Source organism: Diabrotica undecimpunctata, chromosome 6, assembly GCF_040954645.1.
Source record: "Diabrotica undecimpunctata isolate CICGRU chromosome 6, icDiaUnde3, whole genome shotgun sequence".
Lineage (NCBI taxonomy): Eukaryota > Metazoa > Arthropoda > Insecta > Coleoptera > Chrysomelidae > Diabrotica > Diabrotica undecimpunctata.
This window is the reverse complement of record NC_092808.1, coordinates 49201911-49225715: the sequence shown is the minus strand read 5'-3', so window position 1 is coordinate 49225715 and position 23805 is coordinate 49201911. Positions and strand designations below refer to the sequence as shown.

At 34.7% G+C, this 23805-nt stretch overlaps 1 protein-coding gene across 2 annotated transcripts in view; it reads left to right on the top strand.

Moving 5' to 3' along the window:
• LOC140443430 (phenoloxidase-activating factor 3-like) overlaps positions 1–23805 on the top strand; it is a 198574-nt gene that overhangs the window by 140478 nt on the left and 34291 nt on the right. For both annotated transcript variants that reach the window (XM_072534683.1, XM_072534684.1), the window contains one exon: positions 11977–12203. In XM_072534683.1, coding sequence (XP_072390784.1) covers positions 11977–12203 — 227 coding nt within the window. The remainder of the gene's footprint in view (positions 1–11976; positions 12204–23805) is intronic.

The following is a 23805-nucleotide window of genomic DNA, read 5'->3' as shown; positions in this document are numbered from 1 at the left end:
TTATCGCCGGTGGTTTCGGCTCTTTTACTATAGGCTCCTCGCTTGTTTGCGGTGAGTCTTTTGGTACGTCGTTTTCTTTTTCAACTTGGCTATTTTTGCTCAAGTTATTTTTGGCAGTTTTCTTTTTCTGGCTTCTTTCATGAGCCTCTTTCGCAGCCTTGTTAAATTCGATTTCTTTCCGCTGATTTATTATCTGCGTCTGCTTTTCGGCGACGCTTATTTTTGTTTTCACACTACTGTCTGATTTCTCAGTAGTGGTGCCTGTCTTTTTTCCTTTTTTGTTTTGGACTTGTGTCCAACCTGCAGGTTCTTTGGTTGTTATGATTCTTTCCGGCTCTTTAGGCTTGCCTTTGCTACCGGATGGCTTTACGGGGGGAGGTGAACCGATTCCTAGTTCCACTAGCTTTACAACGTCATTATCGAGGGAGGCTTTCCACGGGTCGATTTCCATTATTGACTCTTCTTTCTCCTTGGCTGCTGTTAATGCCATTATATGTTGTACAAGTTTTTGTATCTCCTTGTCCTTTTCTTTGTTTTCGTTTCTCAGCTCAGTCATCTGAGCGAGAAGGTCTTGGATTTGTTTATTTGCCTTTTCCTCGCGGATACGGCTTTCTTCTTTAAGGGATTTGATCTGTTCCGTCAGTACATTGACCGACCTTAAAAGCTCATTGGCCTTTTCCCTTTCCGCCATTTCTCTGGCCTTTTTCTTTACTTCTTCGTCTTCCGAAGAGTCTTCTTTGGGCCTTAGCCTTTTCATTTTCTTGCCGATTTCGGGCTCGGCTTCATTTTTGGAGACGTTGTCCACGGCGGGTTGTGTCTCTACTACGGTTGGGGGTGGGGCTTCGCGCGATTCTGCAGCTGGGCTCGGCTCTTCGTCGATGGCGTCCATCGTATTGATATCGTCATCGGTGTCGATTTCGCTTTTTTCTTCCTCCGACTCGGGCAGATAGGAGTCATCGTCAGATATTACGATTTCTATGTCGTCGATCGCGGGATTAGTCGATTTAATAAATTTATTATATAGCTCGATCGAGCTGTCAACAGAGGGGTTTGATGATTCGGCTAAATCATTCTCTTCTTCTTCTTGTGTTGTCACCTGCGTGACAACACTTTCTGGGAGGGGAATATCACTCATATTGCCGTAAGGCAGTGAACAAATAGTTCATAAGATATAAGAAAATTCTACTTAGACGACTCTGTTTTTTTTCCACCGACTGACCGCTGTCAGTACGGCTTACTGGGTGCCGTCCCAGGTACCTCGCGGTAGTTCACTCCCTGTATTCACAGTGAGGGATCCTCTTCCTGTTTCTCACACCTCAGGAGCAGGGGCCGTTTCTGTCCGACCTTGTCAAATGTCAAGGCCTTACAGTGTCATCCCTGACGACACACTGAGGTGATCCCGAATTCTTCGCAAACGCGAAGCTATTATAGCCTCCGCGAGGAGCCTATAAAAACAGCTCCTCGACGGTTTAACTAGTAACAACCTCGTATCCGCTTTTCGCTAATATGTAGGACAAGTGCCTATGCCACACTCGGTGTCTTACCCACCGGGAGCTGAAAAGCTCCGTTGACAATAGGTCAGTCGCCCCCACCTAAGCACGCTTCTCTCTCACGTCCGTACTGTTCGGCTGCTCGAGTCGAACTGTAGTTTAAATACACCTATTTATTAGATGAACGTAACCTAGAAAACTGTCTTGACTTTTGGTTCTCAGTAGACTTATTTTTCACTTCTTTTTTTATATTCTTCTTTGTGTTGTTACTCTTAATCGAATTTGATTTACAGCATTTATTTAAAAAAAAACAAGCAATGACTTACAGTTTTTAGTTTTTCTTTTTCACAATATTACACTGTCTTTTAAACTGTAATAACACAACTAATTTTCGAGAACTAATTAGCACCGTGATACATGCTGTCTATCATTGCAGTCTATGCAATCTATTATTATATAAATAACCGATACTTACCGAACGATTGGCGCAGTATACTGACAATATAATGGCATCCTACCAAAGAGGCTTTCTAAAAACAGATCTACCATTGATCAACTATTATTCATCAGACAAATATTAAAAAAAAAAACAAACGACGGAGTACAACATAGATTGCCGCTACATCTTCGTAGATTTTAAGGCAGCGTAGTATATGGTAATGTTGACAGACCCCAATTATATTTGGCTATGATCGAATTTTGAATACCAAAAGGATTGAACTAAAATGACAATGTGGAAAGTTGAATGTAAAGTTCAAGTACAAGGAGATCTTTCAGAACCATTTACAATTATCAAAGGAACCTGCAAGCAAAGACATATTAAATGGTTATTATAACTGACAAGGCTCCTACCACAAGGAAACCGCAACTAGACATGGAAAATTATATGGAAAAAGGTATCTACTGGCAGAGTGCCTTATACACACATAAAAACAGAAAAATACAACAACCCGGCTACCATTATGCACGTACGATGACCTCTATATCACAATGGAGACCATCAGAAAGTAAAGAGAATATCTATGTTCAATCTAGAACTCGCTTGTTTTCTCTGTTTCGCATTGAGTATGTAATAAAAACAAGTCAAATATATGACCAAGTGACAGAAAAAACAAAGAATGTATTATATACATTTACTTATATATAATAACATAATATATACATTTACTTACTTTCTAAATTATTAAGACTATATAAGACATATAAAATTAAAATATGCCATACAACGAAAGATAGAACGACAATTATTTAAAGTTAAAAATAATGATGGCTTATACAAGCGACATAGTATTTAAAACAATAAGAACGAACACATTATAACTGTAAAACAAATATACGAAACCAATAAAAGGAATAAATTATGTTGCATCAAATGATACCGCTTATTGTCTTCACCCCAATGGAATGATAGCACCACCTGCTATCGAAAATGACATCTTCTACGACATATAGGAACCACAAAAGTATTGATGATATCGGAGCAGCCTCCACCGTTACAGGATATAACGACAGTCTGTTACTGACTGGCGGAGTAGCTTCTACCCGTACCCCTCACTTAGATACGACTGTCTTGTTCGGCCGATGATTACTAAAGCGATCGGTAATTTTAAATTTTAACGAAAGATACTTATTTCTCTATAGCTCTTTGTTAAGATACAATGTATGAATAAAAGGTCTTCTGTTTGCAAAACACACACACACACACACGCAGTGATCAACCCTGCCCCTAGGAACATGTGTATACCAATGTAAGAATGGGATCCACATGTCCGAAGATCAAACCGGTCACACCTCGCTAGTCGAAGTGGTACCTATCTGACCCCCAGGCTTTTCCACCACCCCTCCTCATCGTGTGACTTACGTGAGGAGGCTTATGATCTGAAATTTACTTAAGATGCCCTGGGTAATAGGACATCCTCGGTTTTTAGTGAATGTGGTTATGCCACCTAACTGTAGGGGTAGCCACATCTAGGCTTTTCTCCCTATTTACTTTACTGACTCAATTGATTTTACTCTAGCTTTACGTCGGGACTTGAGTCCCTAAAAAAAGAAAAAAGAGCGTGTGTTCCGACCATAGAGCCATCAGCCTGAGGTGATGACTCTATGTCCGGAAAAGAGTGTGTGCTCGGTCACTCAGCCGCCGATTTGGCAAAATAAATTTTGTTCTCCTCGCCGGCTGAGCACCCGAGAGGGGTCCGGCCACCAAGCCCATGCATGCCGCACATGACCTCAGTGCTCGGATTTCGCGAGTAGATCTTTCATTTCGATCTGCCTTAAGGGCCTAGTCCGCGGAGCGGTATATAGAAGGCCTGGCGGGCCCCTTCTATATTTGCTATATAAGGTAAATTTACGTTAAACGGTTTTCTGTTTGCAAAAGTGTATTAACAACCGTTTATTGTTCGATAGCGTCTGTGTTTTTGTACGCTAATTCTTGGCTAACTATACAGAGAGAATAAAAACTAGCAAAAGGTCTCTTAATATTTTAACAATGTTTAAATAGAATTGCGAAACTGCAACAGCCATGTCTAAGTCCAGTGTATGCCTTTTAGCCTCTTTAACCCTTCCTAAGCAATATTCTAAACTTATTTAATGTGTTTCCAAATATAATTTACTAGGGTTACTTTAATATTACTTGATATACCTTCTTCTTCTTCTTCTTCTACTTTAATATTACTTGATATACCTATAATCTCTTATTTTAAAATTGATGTGGCAATGGCCTGAACAAGGCATCTTACCTGACGCATGCCATTTTTGAACAGTTCAAGCCACGTTAGCGGTGGCCAATGTTATACCAATCATCTTTTTTTGTTGAGTAGTTACGAAAGTTGATTTGTTTTCTACATTTGGCATATATAAAACATATTCCATAACAAACTATAGCAATAACTGACGTCTTTCATTGATGTTTGTGGTACCTCAGGTCGGTTAGTCCGCATTAATATAACAGTTGATGATCAATTGCATTCCACTTATTTTGCATTCTCTTACTAGCTGTTATATATTTCTTGGTGGTGGTTGATAAAAAGCATCATATTATGAAAGGTATATTGATTAAAAAATTATCTCCTTTATTCTTTCTTTCTGTATGATTTTTATATTTACCTTCGTTAATTATCTAGAACAGAAATTCTCCACCAGTAGTATTTTCATGTAATTTTCTTAATATGCAGGTCTTTGGGATTTTAGCAGATCGGCCATATTTAAGGACTCTACCAATACCTCCTATTTTACTCTAGCAAACCAGGGTCACACATGTATGAATCACATTTACAGTGAACCTTCTTATGGTAGCAGTTAGTTTTGCGAAAGCTACCTCACTATGTTCGAGGTTCACCTTTGGGACTCTGATTAGGCCCACCAAGGTCTCTGATTATCGTAAAGGATATTTTTTCAAGTATGTGACACGTCTTGAAATAAACATATTCCAATGCTTTGTAAGAGACCCCGTGGGTTGGGAAGGCTAGAATTTGTCCATTCTCTCTGATCTTCCAATTCTTTAAATCACAGTTTTTTGTCTTAAGGTCTTGATTTTGTTTCACTATGATATGTTATTGGGATCGACTGCAGGTAACTCTGGTCCTTTCCAGATACCCTTAATATTCCTTACTAGATCAAAAGTCCATTTCTTGGTATATTCGTTTGTAAGTTTACCCGCATAGTCTCTGCACTAAACTTTATTTTATGGAAGTGTCGAAACTGATTTCGACTTTCGATAGGGGCCTAATTCCACCGCTAGTTTTAATTTAGGTTTGATTGAGTCGGATATAGTCATGAGATCAGGGGAGTCTGATCTAGATCATCGGAATTGTGTCTTTTTACTTCTGTATATTATTTGTTATGGGTTATGTTATTTTCCCGAGGTTTCTTTTTGCCTTTGTGTGTTGCCGCTTTGGTTGTGTGTGAGTTTTCTTTGATCCACGTCCCATCATCTACTTCTGCTTCTTTTCTGATCTTGCTCTACTTAGTTCTAGGCGTTTTTAAATAATTGGTTTAGAGTCTGTTCCTATGGGGAATAATATCTTAATATCTGAGTCTTATAATAAAAGTCTTAATATCTGAGTCCGCGACTGGAGTCCTCCCTCTGAATATTTCCGTTACGTTTTTATTTATACGTTCAGAAGTCATTTATTTTAAGCCCCTTCTTAGCCATTATTTTATATTCTTGTCTCGTTATTTATTTTGCTTCCATAAGTTGGGACAAAATATTTCCATAGCTTATAACAGTATATTCATATTTTATTACCACTCACGATATTTCATACACAATTTAAGCTTTTCTCGGTGAATCATTTGAGCTTGGTTCAACACCAATGAACACGTAAGTAAATAAGTTTTACCTTCTTATGGGCAGCAGCGAAATCCAACTAACTACTGCACAGGATGCTGTCTTGCAAAGAAAGTCGTTGTAATTCCGAAGAAGAATTCCTTAAGACAAAATTTTTCAACGATGTATTTCTGAATATATTAGATGCATTGCCCCCTTATTATTGTTTGTATAAAACTTAATGAGGTCGCTGGTTAAATGATAATAGATAAATAATTATAATGATAAAAATGCAGTATTTTGTTTGTAGTTTTTGAACCGTACACTTGTTTCTATATTGGCGACACAAAAGAAGTCAAATTCTTCGTACTTAAAACGCAATAGATGAGACAACCAGTTTTTACAGAAAGCAATATATTTTACCAAAGTCGTTAGAATACAGGATTGAATTAGGTCACATTATAGTACACGTTAAAAGAAAAATAATAATAATAAAAATATGAAAAGAAATAGTATATACTTTCCCAAACATTCTCCCGCGCCAAAAACGAATGTTTTTAAGAACAGCTGAAAGGCTAAATGTAAAGAATAGACATGAAAGATCGATATACTTATAAAGAACAAAGTAATAATAAAATATGAATTGACAAATAAGCGGCAGTTATATTTTGACCACAGAACATTGTTGGATGTCGTCTGACCCTGTGCTCAGATTAACAACGCGTACAATGTCATCAATTAGAAAAGAATAGCGTCGAATCAGTAGAATTTTTCGACCGACTAAACTAGAAAGACTGTGTCATACACAATACCGTTGGCCCCTTTTCCTATAAAAATTCCGTGGGGTGCAAAAAGACAAGAAGAAGAATAGCGTCGAAATCTCGGCGTGGTGTCCCATTTCAAGTCTTCAATGACAGCCGGGAAGTAATGATATTTCGACGACCTCCACGGTAGGAAAATGCCAGTTTGGTGAAAATTGAAATAATTGTGCCAGTGGAAAACACGACTAACACAATTAGAGAGGTGTTGATTAGAAGGCATTTGATGCCGAGTAGAGTGTGGTATCAGTTCTTGTATGTGTTTAATACGATTGCCAATTTGGGGTAGAAAAATTAGCTCAAGAGAGCGCAATCGTCGATATCGGAATCGAAATATCGGAAGATCGGACGAACAACCCTTTGACAAAAGTGACTAGATCAACCAGCATTATGGCTGTCAGGAGTTCCAATCTTGTCGAGACAGAGCGAGCATGAAAATTGGACTAGACTCGTTGACAAAAGTGACTAGATCCGTCAGCAGTATAGCTGCCAAGAGCTCCGATCTCGCGATAGATGTTCCTGTATAGAAATAACACCAGAAATGTAACACATACAAGTACAGAGGTCAGATGTATCTGTTCAGATGTTTCATCATCCCAGGATACATTGAAGTACCACAACGGTTTTAGAAGACGTTTGACTAGCAAAAAAAAACATGGAAAATGAATAAAAACAAGAGGATAGCAACAAAAAATACGACTGATTTACAAACGAATAGTCCGCTTTGTGCACGGTTTGTCAAAGGGACAAGAAGAATGAGAAAAGAAATCAGTCGTAGGATTCCATTTTAGGCCCAGTACCGTAAAAATGAAAGGTTCCTCTTTGTCAACGAACAACATGTCAAAATGCGTAAGCCAAAGTCTGAAAATAATTAAAGATGGTTGCTGACGTTTTCGATTTGTCTAGCGAAAAACCATCGAGCTTTAAAAGCTAAGCGAGTGCTCACTGCAGAAGGTGAGTAGATCAAAGAGAATCACAGCGTGATTCTGACGTAAGTGCGTCGAGATGGCTGCTGGCCCACTGCCTAGCGGAAAACCATCGAGCATTAAAAACTAAGCGTTACTCTTGCAGAGTTTATAAGCGAAAGAAAACGAAGAAGTACCGTTAGTAACGATACGTAGTAAAAACTCTTGGAGAGGTTTAAAATGTCCGATCTCCAGAGAACCCCTTTTATAGTTCCAAAATTCCTCATTTACTTTAATTTGTCGATACGTTTGCTTTATATCGCAAATAAAACAACAACAAAGATATCAAAAATTAAGTAAAAAACAAGATGCCCTTTTAGGACAAGTATCAAAAGCATCGATTAGCGACACACCTCGAACGTCATATAGATTGGCGTCGAAGCTAATACGAATTTTGGATAAAAGAAGCGAAACAAAAATTTGTTTTTTGAAAACTGTGTGAGAGTTATAAGAAATAATCGATTTAAAATCGGATTCAGAACCAACATCATATGTTGAGAAGTAACAAAATCTTCCATGAATGCAACATATGTCTCTTTGAGATTCGGAAGTTTCCTGAAGCGATTCTCTAGAATACAAAATGAAGATATGCATAAAAATAAAGAATAAGTAGCGAATATAAACAAGAGAAAAAGATAAATAAAGAGGATTGGGTTGTAAAAACAGTGGAATAACAGAAAATAGACTTGTTAGTTTTCAAAAAATCAACAACTGAGAAATATCCTTCACGAGCTTCGTCGTGTTGGGACAAAACTAACAGGTGCCTACTGTTTTCGACTTCCCAAAACCTTTGTAGAAAAGATCTATGTTTGTATACATAGAAGTAACGAAAGATGTGAAATAAAATATAGAATAAGTCGTAGAGACTCGCTCTTATAGAACATAATTGAAAATGATTTCTAAGACCACAGGATGATTTGGTTCGCCAAGAATTTTGACCAAAATTTACGAAACGAAAAACCGATTCAACCCCTATGAGTATGTCTATAAGATCTGATTACTAAAATACGTGATTTGGTTGATCACAAAAATAAAATTGGCTGTGGAGCCTGTATCTAACAGGATACGAATTATAAGAAAGATGCGAAAACATATTTGATCTGAATCAACTATGTGGAAAGAAATAGACGAGGACATTAAATGTGGTTGTGTAGCAAAATAGAAATGTTAGTATTTGAAGAAGTGATTGTCTAAAGGAACAAGATGAATTTGAGCGTTGGTTAACAAACGAAGCAAAACGTGAGACCGTGATTCGCAAACCGTGCGATTCGTCGTTTCGAATGAGGTGGAATCAGGCCATGTACACAAGAATTATGTGGATTAACCAACGAGAAAAGTTCTTGAAGCCGTTTAGTCCCAAAAAATACAAACATTTACATGAATAGTGAGAACCAGAACACAAAGCACGAAATAGACGAGGACATTAAATGTGTTTGTGATGCAAATTAGAAATGTTGGTATTTGAAGAAGTGATTGTCTAAAGGAACAAGATAAATTCGAGCGTTGGTTAACAAACGAAGCAAAACGCGAGACCGTGATTCGCCAACCGTGCAATTCGTCGTTTTGAATGAGGTGGAATCAGGCCACGTACACAAGAATGATGTGGATTAACCAACGAGAAAAGTTCTTGAAGCCGTTTAGTCACAAAAAATACAAACATTTATATGACTCATAAGAACCAGAACACAAGACACATTTAACACCTGGATTAGTTACCTTAGAGTGCTTTGTGGCACTAACGAAACCACAAGTAACGGAGATTTGATCGAAATATTGAAATAAGACAGCGATAATCGAAAGCGAGTAGAAGAAGACAATAAATTCAATCGAAACAAGGTTGTGAGATTTATGAAAATCTAGCCTGGCTACGAATAATAATGAAGGCGTGTGGTTTTGATACTTGAATGCGTTTCATAGGCCTCCTTGAATCTAGAGAATGCCGAGTATGGCGCGAAAAGTTGGATTTGTACATTTTGTTGAGCATTGTAAGATACAAGCACGAAAGAGAAGACAATGCAAACATAAATTAACAAATCAACACGAAGAGAATATCTAGATTTAAAGAAGCGAACGGTTTTAAACAAAATCAATTGCAAACAAGTAAGAATATCGATAAAAAGGAAAGTAACGAAAGGTATAGTAACAAAGAAAATCAAAAGAAATGTGTTTAAGTTAACAACCAATTAATTAAAATGAATTAATTGAAACACAATGAAATTAATTGAATCAAAGTCAAAAAAATTATTTATCATCCGGTCGAAGTGGCCAAATGTTTGTATAAAACTTAATGAGGTCGCTGGTTAAATGATAATAGATAAATAATTATAAAGATAAAAATGCAGTATTTTGTTTGTAAATCAATTAGCGAAAAATAGCAAATATAACTGTCAATAAATTAGGAAATTAACTGGTCTTACTCATTATTGATGTTTGTACAAAGAATATAGACTTACCCTTTGAAATATTGGAATCGTAGCCAAGGAAATCTCCTTGGGGCACGGACGACGGTCGATGGCGAAAACCTATCACACGAGGTCCGTTTAGTTCGATGTCTTGAGATGAAGTGTCTTGAGTTGAGACTTAAGACGGTCAGAAAAGAACCTCCTAACCGTTGCGTGTGGTCTGTATACCAAGAGGGTACACCAATAAATCACTCTATTGTGTTGCGATAATTGTTCTGGTAATACGAACCGTACACTTGTTTCTATATTGGCGACACAAAAGAAGTCAAATTCTTCGTACTTAAAACGCAATAGATGAGACAACCAGTTTTTACAGGAAGCAATATATTTCACCAAAGTCGTTAGAATACAGGATTGAATTAGGTCACATTATAGTACACGTTAAAAGAAAAATAATAATAATAAAAATATGAAAAGAAATAGTATATACTTTCCCAAACAATTATTAATTTAAATTAATTTTCTCCCTCATTTTTAGTCTCATGAATACTAAAATTCGTTGGGTAATATGCATTTATATTTCACTGAGCGTTTCCCTCAAAAACTGTATATATTATAATTATTAAATTTTTATTATAAACTTTATGGTACACCTCATCTTACTGGTTACTTTACAAAAGTACCTTATTTAATTTCAGTTTAATGAATACTGAAATCCATTGAGCAATTTTTTATTTTTCCAGAAATATTCTCTGTAGTAATTTATTAAGGGTAAATTAATAATTTCAGTGTGATGAATATACAATTCATTGCGTAATTTTTTTTTTATTTTCCTTAGATTAACATCTGAAAATTAATTTGTTATACTTACCTTTTTTAAATATAACAAATTTGAAAAAAAAACAACAGAAGTTAAAATAATTTACAATTGTATTTAGGTATATAAAAATATATATACCTAAAAATTTATATACCTAAATACAATTGTGAAGTGTTTTAACTTCTGTATGTTTTTTTTAAACGATGGTATACAGCCAACTACTGGGATTTTCCCATTAATTTTTATAACAAATTTTAGTTATACTCCAAATTTTTTTATGAATAATAATAAATATATAATCATTAATTGAATTATTTCAATTGCAATTCAATTGAATTACGGATACTATAATTCATTTAATTTCCCTGAGTAATACTCTTAATTTAATAAAACTCAAAAAAAGTAGTTGGCGCCCTCTGTCTTTCTTTTCTTTCTCTTTCTGTCCCGTAGAATAAATATTCGCCCTCCTTCTTTCTGTTCTGTAGACTAAACATTTTGTTCTATGTTGACAGAAGTGCTAATTCCATCATAGGCATACGTCCTATGTCATCTGTGCAAACTTCATTTAGTCTCCCTATCTCTACTTTCTGTCAATCAACTTTTCCAACGTAGTAGGAATATAATATTTTGCCTGTTTTTGAAATTTCTAAAAGAAGGTAACAATTATTATAACATTCATTTTTATGGTCTGCAACATTCTCTTGAATTTGTCGACCATATTCACGGTTTATTGGCTGTATTAATTGGCCGTATCATTTTACTGGCCGTATCATGAAAATTTATCGAATCTATTGGAGGACCTAACTACTTAATTGGGAGGCCACACACACACACACACATGGAATAACTGCAGCTCTCATGAGGACCTAACCGTCTAATTGGAAGGCAACACAAGCAGTCCATTGATGCCATCGTTCCCTTAAATATCACCCTCACTATATTCATTGTAAAGCATTGGCAGGGTTGATTGTTTCCTATTTTTAATAAATATGATTAGTTAAAAATTGTTTTATTTGCTATCATCTAAGGGTTCATGGTTTGATTTCTAGTTTAAGACAAGACGAACTCACACTTAAGATAATGAGCTAGGCAACGCAGAGGCGATAAGCCCCCATTGTTGATTGAGGTATTATTTTTATAATAGTATTTCAATTCTCTTTGGTAGTCTTATCGTTACAATGTATATCCTTACTAATGGTTTACTATTATTACAGCTTTGCAAACAACATAGCTAATGTTTGCTGTCCGCAAGAGCCTATCATAATCCAAGATGATTCGAATTCAGAAGTGCAACAACCCCCTCCAGATGTATCGAATCATAGAAACTTAAATTTACTACCAACTGACTGTGGTTACATAGATCCAAACGATAGGATTAGAAATGGACAAGACGCTGATTTAAATGAATTCCCTTGGATGGCTTTACTCAGTTACAGAACAAGTAAGGTGCAGTTCTTTATATTTTTCTTTCTTTTTGGTTCGTATTTAACAATATAAAAATGCATTTCTCACCAGTTGTTTTATCAATGACTATACAAGTAAAAATGTGTAAATAAAAATATTGAGTAAAACAAATTTTTGAATAGTTCCTTTTATTTTGATTCTTTTGTTCCTTTTATTATTTCATCTGATCAACTCTACCGAAATAATGATTTTTCTTTCCGTACATGTAAAATGTTTGCTTCCGTCTTTAATTTTGTTTCATTTGTTACTCAAGTATCATATATTTTTTAACTCAACCATTGTTTTTATGTCCGGGTCCTAATGGAGGTCATTCTTATCCATCTCACCTAGTAAGTACTACGTGCGTCAACAATTTAAATTTCTGAAATTTCTGTGCTTAATTGCATCATATTGGACGTTAGAACAGCTCATTATCATTATTATCAGACAGTTTTATGTCCACTGCTGCACATATTCCTTCTCTCTTTGTATTTAAGTGCATGGTCTTGTGCAGTATGGATCCAATTTTTCGTCATCTGCCGTAGATCATCTTGCCATTGTATAGGTGGTCTCGCCATGTTTCGTAGGTTTTTTTGTCTTTATTTATTGTTACTCCCATCATTGAACACTCCATTCTTCTTTGTGTTATTGTTAGTTTTGAGGAATTGTTTTTTTGATACAAATAGTATTTCCGCACAACTTACTAGTGGAACACTTTCCGCTTCAGATTATTCAGTATGTTATCATTTTAAAATACGTTTTAAAGAGCTCCATATATATATATATATATATATATATATATATATATATATATATATATATATATATATATATATATATATATATATATATATATATATATATATATATATATATATATATCCCATCCACGTACTTCTTCTTCTTCTTCTTCGTCTAGCCATTCACGTCCACATCTGAACATAAGCCTCTTCAAGTCTTCCTTTCCATTGTTTTTTATTGTACGCTACTTGTAGCCAATTTTTCCCGGCAGTCCTTTTCAGATCATCTGTCCATCTCATAGGAGGTCTGCCTCTGGGTCTTTTGTGTTGGTATGGTCTCCAGGTTAAAATTGATCTGTGCCATTTATTTAGATCGCTCCTAGCTACATGTCCAGCGTATTCCCATTTCAACTTTAATGATTTTTGCACCACATCGGTGACTTTGGTTTTCTGTCTTATCCATGTGTTTGTTTTCTTGTCCTTAAGTGATATACCTAGCATTGCTCTTTCCATCGTGTGTTGAGTGACTCTAAGTATATTCATATTCTTTTTTGTGATTGTCCATGTTTGTGCCGCATAAGTTAATATCGGAATAATGCATGCATCAAAAACTTTAGATACGTACTATTCTTTTTACACGTACTATTCTTCTTGATATCTTACGTATTTGGTTGTACTTGAATATTCCAATTTTATGTCAAGGTAAATGAAGTATTACTGACTGAATGACTATGACTGAAAATAATGAAGTATCTTTAATATTCTTTGGAAGTCAATTAATCCACTGCATTAAAGCTGTACCAATTTCATTGCTGCCTCTTCTACCATTCACCTCAGACCACGCATGCAATATGCTTCATTTGGACCGTGACTCGTAAACAGTGAAATTTAAAGGCAAAGTTTACGACAGTAATATAACAGAGACTCTTCCCAGACGGTATTTGAAGAACACTCTGTAAGTCAAGCGTTGCAGACATAAATGTGGGGTCATTTTCAGATCTGATCTTATCTTCTTCTTTAGCAATTGTGGCCTGCCTTTTTCTTTCTAAGTGGGCGTTGTTATTTTGTTTTAATTCAGGTGTTACAGCATCTGTTCGTTTTGCATCCCTAAGTTTATTACAGAGGGTGCATTGACCCTTTTTTGGCACGAAAAATGATAAATTGTAACGCAAAAAATTTTTCTGTACTTTGAATGACTCACCGTAACTCGATTATTCTCGTTACAATGGACGGTATACAAGGAAAACATTTTTCTAATAGACAATTTTTCATCTAAGTAGCATCTCTGTGAGTATTTTTCCTACAATAATGAGACTCTATTGTAGGAAACATCTTAATGTGTTGTTTCACAGAAGCCACATCTTCTGGTTTATATGAGGTGATTTTTTACCTCGTCTATCTTCTGCCGTAAAAACACCATCGTTAGAACCCTTAAATGCTTTATTAATAGGACCGTTACTAATATTAAGAGTTTTTTGAATTCTGACAGACTCGATATTTCTTGTCATTGCTTATAAGAAAGTATGCTCTGCTGCACTTTCTCTTTTTATTAATTGAAACATTCGCCGGTTCTTTTGTTTGAACTATTTTTAAAATGAAATCTTTCTGTCTTTTATAATTAGAAAGAGACCAGTACTTTTTACAAATGCTGATCCTATCCACTTCCGAAAAATTTTGACAACATTTAAATTTACAAGATTGGCAGTTTGCTGGTTGTGGAATCTTTGCTGGCTTTGTACCTTTTTTTGTTTTATAGGGCAAACAGTTAAACTTATTTTTCTTCTCAATATTTTTTGACCATTTAGAGGGATCAGATTTTCTACATCGAGAAGAAACTTTTTTTAGATGTGTATTCTCATCATAATTCCCAACAGAATTATTTATGTCGCTTGTTTCTTTTATATTAGTTAATTCTTCATACTGCATAGACTCATTACTACTTTCTGAGACATCAGTTTGAATCCAGTCCTTATCTTTAACGGAGTCGTCTTCTGATTCATCCTACAAATAAGTATTTACTACTTATTGTTTTTGAAACTAAATTAACAGCTGAAATGATATTTCAAATAATAGATTTCACCAACAAGTCAGTGAAAACATTAATAACCCAGTAAATGAACATGTAATACGACGATACCGTGTAATAATAAGCTATATTTTTGCTAAGAATATTTTTTTCGATAATATGCTTACTTTTTGATTTACTTGCGAAAAACGGCCTGAAAACGAGTTTTTTTTTTTATTGAAAAATAAACATTTTCACTCACAAATAACTCGAAAAATGATTGACAGTTAAAAAACTCTATACAGCAAAAGTTACTTAGAATTAGTCAATTTTTCCACGACTATTTTAAAAGTATATTTTTCACCCCCGAGAATGGGTGACTTTCGCCCTCCAAGTAAAAGCAACCAACGGCACACGTCCAATAATGAAATAGAGCGTAAGAGAAAACATAATCCAAATTTTCACGCAAATCCTTCATGACGCTGAAAATTACGCTCTTCTACATCTCGGCGACAATTGATCCAGTAAAATCTGTCTCGAACTCTGGCCAGTGTTCTTTTGACTCCAAAATGTCCCCCAGAAAGGCTGCTATGAAGTTCTTGCAACACACTTTTAATGTGTGATTTCGGTAGTACCACTTTTTGAACTATACGTACTCCATCGGGACTTTCCCACTTCCGATATAATAGACCATTGGAAAGATACAGAGATTCGCATTGATCCCAGTACGCTTTTATAGTTCCACTTTATTTGGTTATTTCCTGCCAAATAGGTCTTACTCCATTTTTAAGCCATTCTCGTATGACTTTTACGTCATTATCTTTCTTTTGACTTTTTAAGGTTTTCCAGGAAAGTCTGATCACTATCTTCTTCCTGTGTAACTGTGGTTACCTGGAGACTTACTTCTTCGGTTATGTTCTCTTTATCTTCAAGTCTTTTACAGTACTGGCATTGTCGTTTCAAACAGGGTCTCCTAGAAAGAATATCGGCATTGTTATGGAGACGCCCTTTTCTATGTACTACGTCGAAGTTGTACTGTTGGAGTCTCTCTATCCACCGAGCCACTTGTCCCTCTGACTTTTTAAAATTCATTAGCTACTGTAAAGCGCTATTTTACTAAAATATGCAATAACTTTTTCTTCACCTTCCCGTTCTTGTGATAATACTGCGCCAATACCATGCTGATACAATCCAACAGAAATTTGCCATCTTCTCGTGGATATGCTAGAATTGGTGCTGTTGTAAGTCGTTTTTTTAAATCTATGACAGCATTTTGACAATCCGGTGTCCAGTCAAATTCAATGTTGTTTTCGATGTCATCTTGAATGTTCTCGAACTACTTTTTCTGTTTCGTCAATGGACTTTTCCTATGTGGGATAAATCTTTCGTAACAATATTAATAATAATTAGCGCGTCGAGGCTTTTAGGCCGATGGCTTGATTGACCATTATTTTTCATCCCTTCTTGTCCATTGCTTTTATCCTCCAATTTGTGACGTTAAGTCTTTTTAGATCATCTACTACATCCTTCTTCCACCTTGCTCTGAGTATAAATATTCTCTGACGTACCCCTATTGTACTTAATAGTAGCATTTTTGGTATTCTACCCCCTGGCATGCTCTGTATATGTCCTAGCCATCTTATTAGTTGGGTTCTTGTTACTCCAATTATGCTGGGCTCCCCATGTAACTGTCTCATATCTTCATTTGTCCTTCTGATTCAAACGCCGTTCTCCATTTTTCATCCCAATATTTTCGTGAGTAATTTTCGTTTCCATATCTGCACCATTTCTTGTTGTTTGTTACCTCTTGATATTTATTACTTAGTAACCTATTAAATGCTTAAGCATACTTGTTCGCTTTTATTAGTCTATTTTGGATTATAATAATTATTCCTAGATATTCAATTCTCGCAACTTCCTCAAACTATATGTATTATTAGTTGTTTCTACTATTAATTAGTTTCTTTTTACATATTCTTGACCTGTACAGTCCATGTATATATTTTGTTTTTATGCCATTTATATATGTAACACTACCGTGCTACAATAATATATACAAGGCCTGAATCGCTCACTGTCGGAAGAGAATTGGGCGGGGTTTTCATAAAAATATAGAAACTATATCGTATTTTAAATCCAAGCACAATTAGATAATATGAAATTATTATTTATTATTGGACGCCACCCCTGGTTTATCCTCGAGGGGAAGAGCAAAAAAAAAATTAAGATTTATTGAAAGTTTACAAGAAAACTATTCTTTATTATTTCTTAGTAATGAACAAAAAGTAGTAATGAACAAAAAGAAAACATTAAAAGTTACGTCATCCCAAAGGGATTCCAAAATATTATTTTATGTTAACATTATCATAAACAAAAAATCTTTGTATCGTATTAAATTAAGAATTGGTTATAAAGAAAATGAATGTATATATATATATATATTAACCCCAAATTTCGAAATTTGTTTACATTGAAAATAATATAGTTATTTATCAACTAGGAACAATGAAGAAAATAAACCTTTAAATTAAATTAGAACACTTCACTATATTTTCATTTTTTTTTGAGTTCATAATCATTTCTGTTGTCTTGAAAGTAGGTATAATAAAAATTGGTACAACCTTAATCTGCTCTGTTTCTCTTCTTATTTAATCAGTCACCAAATTGATTCAGCTACATACTATATCAAATCACCACCATCCTAGATAAGAGGGGTTAGGGATTCCAAAAAAAGATACTGCTACTGGGCCATGATCTGGAATAACTCCATAGCAATACTATCTTGCGACGAGTATTAGAAATATAATAGCAGCATTAGAGCCTCTCCAATAAGGGTCTAAAAAAATAATATATCTATCTGAAATATGGACAAGAAAAGGATTTATTAACTCACCTCTGAATTGAGACCCACTTTGGAAACACGTCTTAACGGTTGGACGGTCTTAACAGAAAAGAGCGAAGCGCTGTCATGGCGCCTGAATCTGGAAATTGGGCGTGAGTGACAAGTTGAAAAATATGCTCATCTACCGGATATATTTGGGAATTACAGAAGAATCCTTGAGTCGGCTACAGGTAGGTACTTGACAGATAGATGGGGCTATTAGTTTTATTAAAAAAAAAATATAATCGAAATATATAATGAGTTTCTTTTAAATCTTTTGAAACGGTTACACAGCCCTCCCCACGATTTCAACTGGGTACCAGCGTGGAATCGGACTAGGCATGGTGGCACACCATACTAACCTTTTCAAAAGTGGGAATAGATATACGGAGAGGTAAGACAAACAGAATGGACAAATGTAGCTACAATCTGGACTCACAGAATCCTTCTTTCACAACTCACGTGGGAACAACTCAAAGATTTCAGAACAAAGCGAAACAGAACGCATAGAAATGACTCAACTATAAAAATGTAAACAAAAAAAATTGCATTCTCACTCTCAAAATGCATAGGGTATTTCACCTATAACCAATATCATGAACAAAGCGGAATAAAACAAAACATATCTACAAATCATTATTTGAGACCAAATGCTCGCATTTAATCGAAATAATATAATTAAGATATTACCATTCGAAATTTCATAAGTAATATAAAGCAAAACATACTAGTGTTGTCACCAAGATACAAAACAGATAATTTACTGCGTAGTCGTTATGAGACCTAACACAATAAAACACAAAAAAAATAATGTTATCGTTTGTTCGGAAGCGTAGAGTCTTTCATCTATGACTTAATCCACGAATAACATAAGAATAATAATACAATCGTATCATTAACGCAATAAGATACAAAATACAAATGTGTCATCGTTTGTTCGGAAGCATAGAGTCTTTCATCTATGACTTAATCCACGAATAACATAAGGTAATAACGCAGCGCGTCATTATAGACACATTTAGAAATACACAAATAAAAGGAAAGAGTTACTAATAGTTCAAAATTGGGTACATTAAAGTTCTACAAAGACAAGCCTTAATAAGTTTACTGGGAGAGGCAGACATCAGAATTTCTGTAAGACACATCTATATTTAGAAACAAAAAAAGGCTGATGTTTAGTTATTAGTATGACAACTAGAATTTGTGATAACTAACGTGTATCATCCGCCTATAATAGGGACAACATCGGTAGGTCAACTTCGGGTAGGGTTAACTTCGGGTAGGGTCTAAATAATTCTAGATTACATAACTAAACAGGTATTGGAGAACTAAAAAAAGTTTCCTGACGCGGGAGGCTGTTATTCTAGATTTATTACTGAAATACAATTATGAATGGCTTATCATTCCGACGAGTCAACTAGCGGGAATCCGCTTACTTCATCCCTAGCCTTCCTCAGTGTCTGGCCATTCAGAATATAGGATGTTAGACAGCAATAATCTTTTCAAACATTATTTTGGGGGGTTTCAAATAGAGAGTCGAAATTCGAAGGTCTTCACACTAAGAGTAAAACTTAGGCAAAATGAACAGATACTATAATGAACTATCATTGGTAACTAGACAGAGGAATCTTGATATCTTTGGTATAGATACCAAAAAAATTACTTGGATTTATAAATCCGTAAAATAAGATAAATTGAATTTTGTATCCACTTGAAGACAACTAAAGGTATGTACAATTTATTGTAATATAAACTACCATAAGCATAAAAATATCACATTCTACCAAGGCATTCTAAAAATAAAATGAGATTAAATTTTGCAAACACCCTTAAAATCAATATAGGTTCTTGGTCGGGGTAGCACAAACTCAAGATCTCGATCAATACAAACTAGAGAGAGAATAATACCGAAGTAGAATAAGATAAGATAAAAATAAAATTTATGTCGAAAAGAAATACGACATATATACATATATATATAGACATATTGAACACAATAAATGATCAATATTATAATAATAAAAAGTAAAACAGTTCAACGAACTGGGGTGCGAGCCAAACTGAGGTTGCTCTGGAGATCGACGTGCGGAGTCTCCTACACTACTTCCAGAGGCTCGTCTCTTTGCGACAACATTTGAGATACACAAAATTATTAATTGGAATAGGGATAAGTCCACTAATCCACTTGACTATAGCAGGATGCTCCCTGACTAATAGTCAACACCACCGACATAAAACAAGGGTTGTCGAGACAGCTCAAAAAAAAATTGAAACGTGTCAACTTCCTGAAGGGAAAGAAGCACTAAGGGACATATTTGCCGAAGCAAAGTGGTATTCAATGTACTAAGTACTAGGGTATCAGTGCTGTACTGACCCCACGCCAAAAAAAATTTGGAAAGGAAACGAATCCTCTCCAGGATAAAGTTCGCGTTAGCGCAACTCTTCCTGTACACGGGCCACGGAGGGGTTGAATAGTCGCTGGAGAAGGTAGCAAAGATTAAGTACGCAAAGGCGTAAAGGGAATCAACTAAAAAATTAAAAATTAAGAATGGACTAAACATTTTAGAAGAAAGGTATTAAAAATTTAAGAAAACCGATTTATTCGGTTTCAGACAAATCTGAATTATCCGACGAAACACTGACTTAGATAAGTTTTAGGTCTGAATAAAACAAAAAAATAAACAAAAATCACGACATATTTACATGCAAAATTAAACTGGATGCTCGATTTGATGAATCGATATCAGGTACAGTTCGTTGGCTATTAGGCACAACGACTAATGGCAGATTTCTATAAACATGGTTCTAGCCTAACCAACAGTGTGGAACAGACCAGTGTTGAAGTTTCTGAAAGCGAAAAGAAGGATGCTTCCAGCTCAACAAAGGCGGGTGGCCTACTAAGTAGCTTTAGCAAGTTTCGCTATGGTTATCCACTAGGTAGACAACCTAAATAGCATCAAACAATAATAAAGTTGACTATGACAGTCAAGCAATGAATGAATTTCCAACCACTGGTTGAAAATTAAACTAACGCAAAAGAAGAAAGACAGGATGGCCAATAGTTCCATAAGAATATCCTCTGTGATTGATCACAGCAGAAAATTTCCAAGCAAGAAGAAGACTCTCAGAAGGACAAAAGAAGAAAATAAATCCAAACCGTTAATACACAATCTTGGAGAAGCAGAAAGAAAATGGGTATATGGCATACAAGCCACAATCGGTACAGAAACAGTTCAGTTTAAAACTGTTGTTTCCAAAAGAAACAAAAAAAAATAGTAAGAGTCTTCCACGAAACAAAAACTTACGATAAGACTTAAAAGGAACGGAAGAATCATTACAGTCTTCAAAAGGAATAGAAAAATATTACAGTCCATCGTCAATAATAAAAAAATCGTGATGTTAGATATAACACACCACAACAATAAAAAAGTTGAACAGTAAAACATTTTTGACACCTAATTGAATCCAATATGGTCGTCATACAAATCACAAAGAAATGTTTACCATTCTTTAGCAGAACTCTAACAGAGTCAAAATAATATAAACTTTTAATTCTCAGTGGGTCATTTACGGTAGCACCAGAACTATTTCAATTGTTAAACCAACGTGGTCTTAACGTCGACATAAAGATAAAAGATAAATTCACAATAGGCGGCAGCGAGTTGTTTCACCTCTGTATATACAAAGAGTCACAATAGACAACAGCAAACTACTTCAACCTCACTTGTACCATATCGTGAACACAAGATAATAAATGAAAGCTTTTGAGCCTTAGCCAAAAGTCTCAAAGCAAAAGATATATGTGGTCTAATAAACTATTAGAAGACCGCAAAAATGTCAACGACATAAAAAAAAAGAAAGCTGCTTGACATACCAGTAGTCTGACATCACACAAATAACTCAAGATACAATAATACAGGTCACGTGCCTGTACGTCCTACAGGACATCTCGAGAAAAAAAGGTAAAACCACAAATAACAATAAGTTCCAGTACCAAAAACATACTTCTACTACATCTGACCACACAAAGACATAAAATTAACATAACAGAAGGAGAATAACAATATTTCCGCTCTATATTCTCAACAAAGACGCCTTAGGCAGAGAGAAACGAAGTCATATCATTACTTCCTTATACATGCAAAACAAAAGAACCATGGACTGTAAAATATAGAAAGCATTTTCCTTTTCAGGAAATAAAATTTTCTTTTCAAAGTACGAAAAAGTTAAACTATGAAAAAATAAATTTTTAAAATAAACGAAAGACAAATTAAAAAGAAAATTTAACAGATAACAGACTAAAAAAACATATTAAAAACATCCTATTATCAAAGAACTCAACTTCAAATCCTCGAAAAAAGAATATTTCGCGTAAGTATTCTACACGAATCCAGATAACATATTTTAGAATTAGGTAGGTCGGGACAGCCTGTATATAGATATAGTTCCCGGCTGTTTGCCGCAAATAAAAACCATGAATCAAGGTTAAGAAATAAAATTCACTTAATTGATTTTTCAAATAACGAATGCTAAGAGCCATTTCGTTTATTTAAAATAAACACATTGAGGAATATAATTATTATGGTTCTATCAACAAATAAGACTGAACTGCAAAGAAAGCCATCGTTTAGATACGAATTAATTTATGGACATAAACAAAATTTCTCTAACATGGAATGTTTATTCTAGACGAGTCTGGGAATACACCGCATTAAGAATACCGACAAAAAGAAATTCGAATGTAAACAGTAAATTATTACATCATTCCAAATACGTTTTAAGTATTTCACAAAATTAAAAATACGACGAGAATATTTCTACGTAATTTTACGAAGATTAAAAACGAATAATTATAAATACTTTGCAAAAAATTCTAAAATAGTAGCAGTGTTGATTTAATGAAAAATTGGATAAAACAAATACACAATTTAACCAAAAAAAATGGTTCAAAACATACAGACTTAATTAACCACATATACAGGGGGGTACAAAACAACTAATAATATTGAAAAAAAACTGAAGATACACTCTCCACGATTGGCGCGCCATTTTGTAACACTACCGTGCTACAATAATATATACAAGGCCTGAATCGCTCACTGTCGGAAGAGAATTGGGCGGGGTTTTCATAAAAATATAGAAACTATATCGTATTTTAAATCCAAGCACAATTAGATAATATGAAATTATTATTTATTATTGGACGCCACCCCTGGTTTATCCTCGAGGGGAAGAGCAAAAAAAAAATTAAGATTTATTGAAAGTTTACAAGAAAACTATTCTTTATTATTTCTTAGTAATGAACAAAAAGTAGTAATGAACAAAAAGAAAACATTAAAAGTTACGTCATCCCAAAGGGATTCCAAAATATTATTTTATGTTAACATTATCATAAACAAAAAATCTTTGTATCGTATTAAATTAAGAATTGGTTATAAAGAAAATGAATGTATATATATATATATATATTAACCCCAAATTTCGAAATTTGTTTACATTGAAAATAATATAGTTATTTATCAACTAGGAACAATGAAGAAAATAAACCTTTAAATTAAATTAGAACACTTCACTATATTTTCATTTTTTTTTGAGTTCATAATCATTTCTGTTGTCTTGAAAGTAGGTATAATAAAAATTGGTACAACCTTAATCTGCTCTGTTTCTCTTCTTATTTAATCAGTCACCAAATTGATTCAGCTACATACTATATCAAATCACCACCATCCTAGATAAGAGGGGTTAGGGATTCCAAAAAAAGATACTGCTACTGGGCCATGATCTGGAATAACTCCATAGCAATACTATCTTGCGACGAGTATTAGAAATATAATAGCAGCATTAGAGCCTCTCCAATAAGGGTCTAAAAAAATAATATATCTATCTGAAATATGGACAAGAAAAGGATTTATTAACTCACCTCTGAATTGAGACCCACTTTGGAAACACGTCTTAACGGTTGGACGGTCTTAAC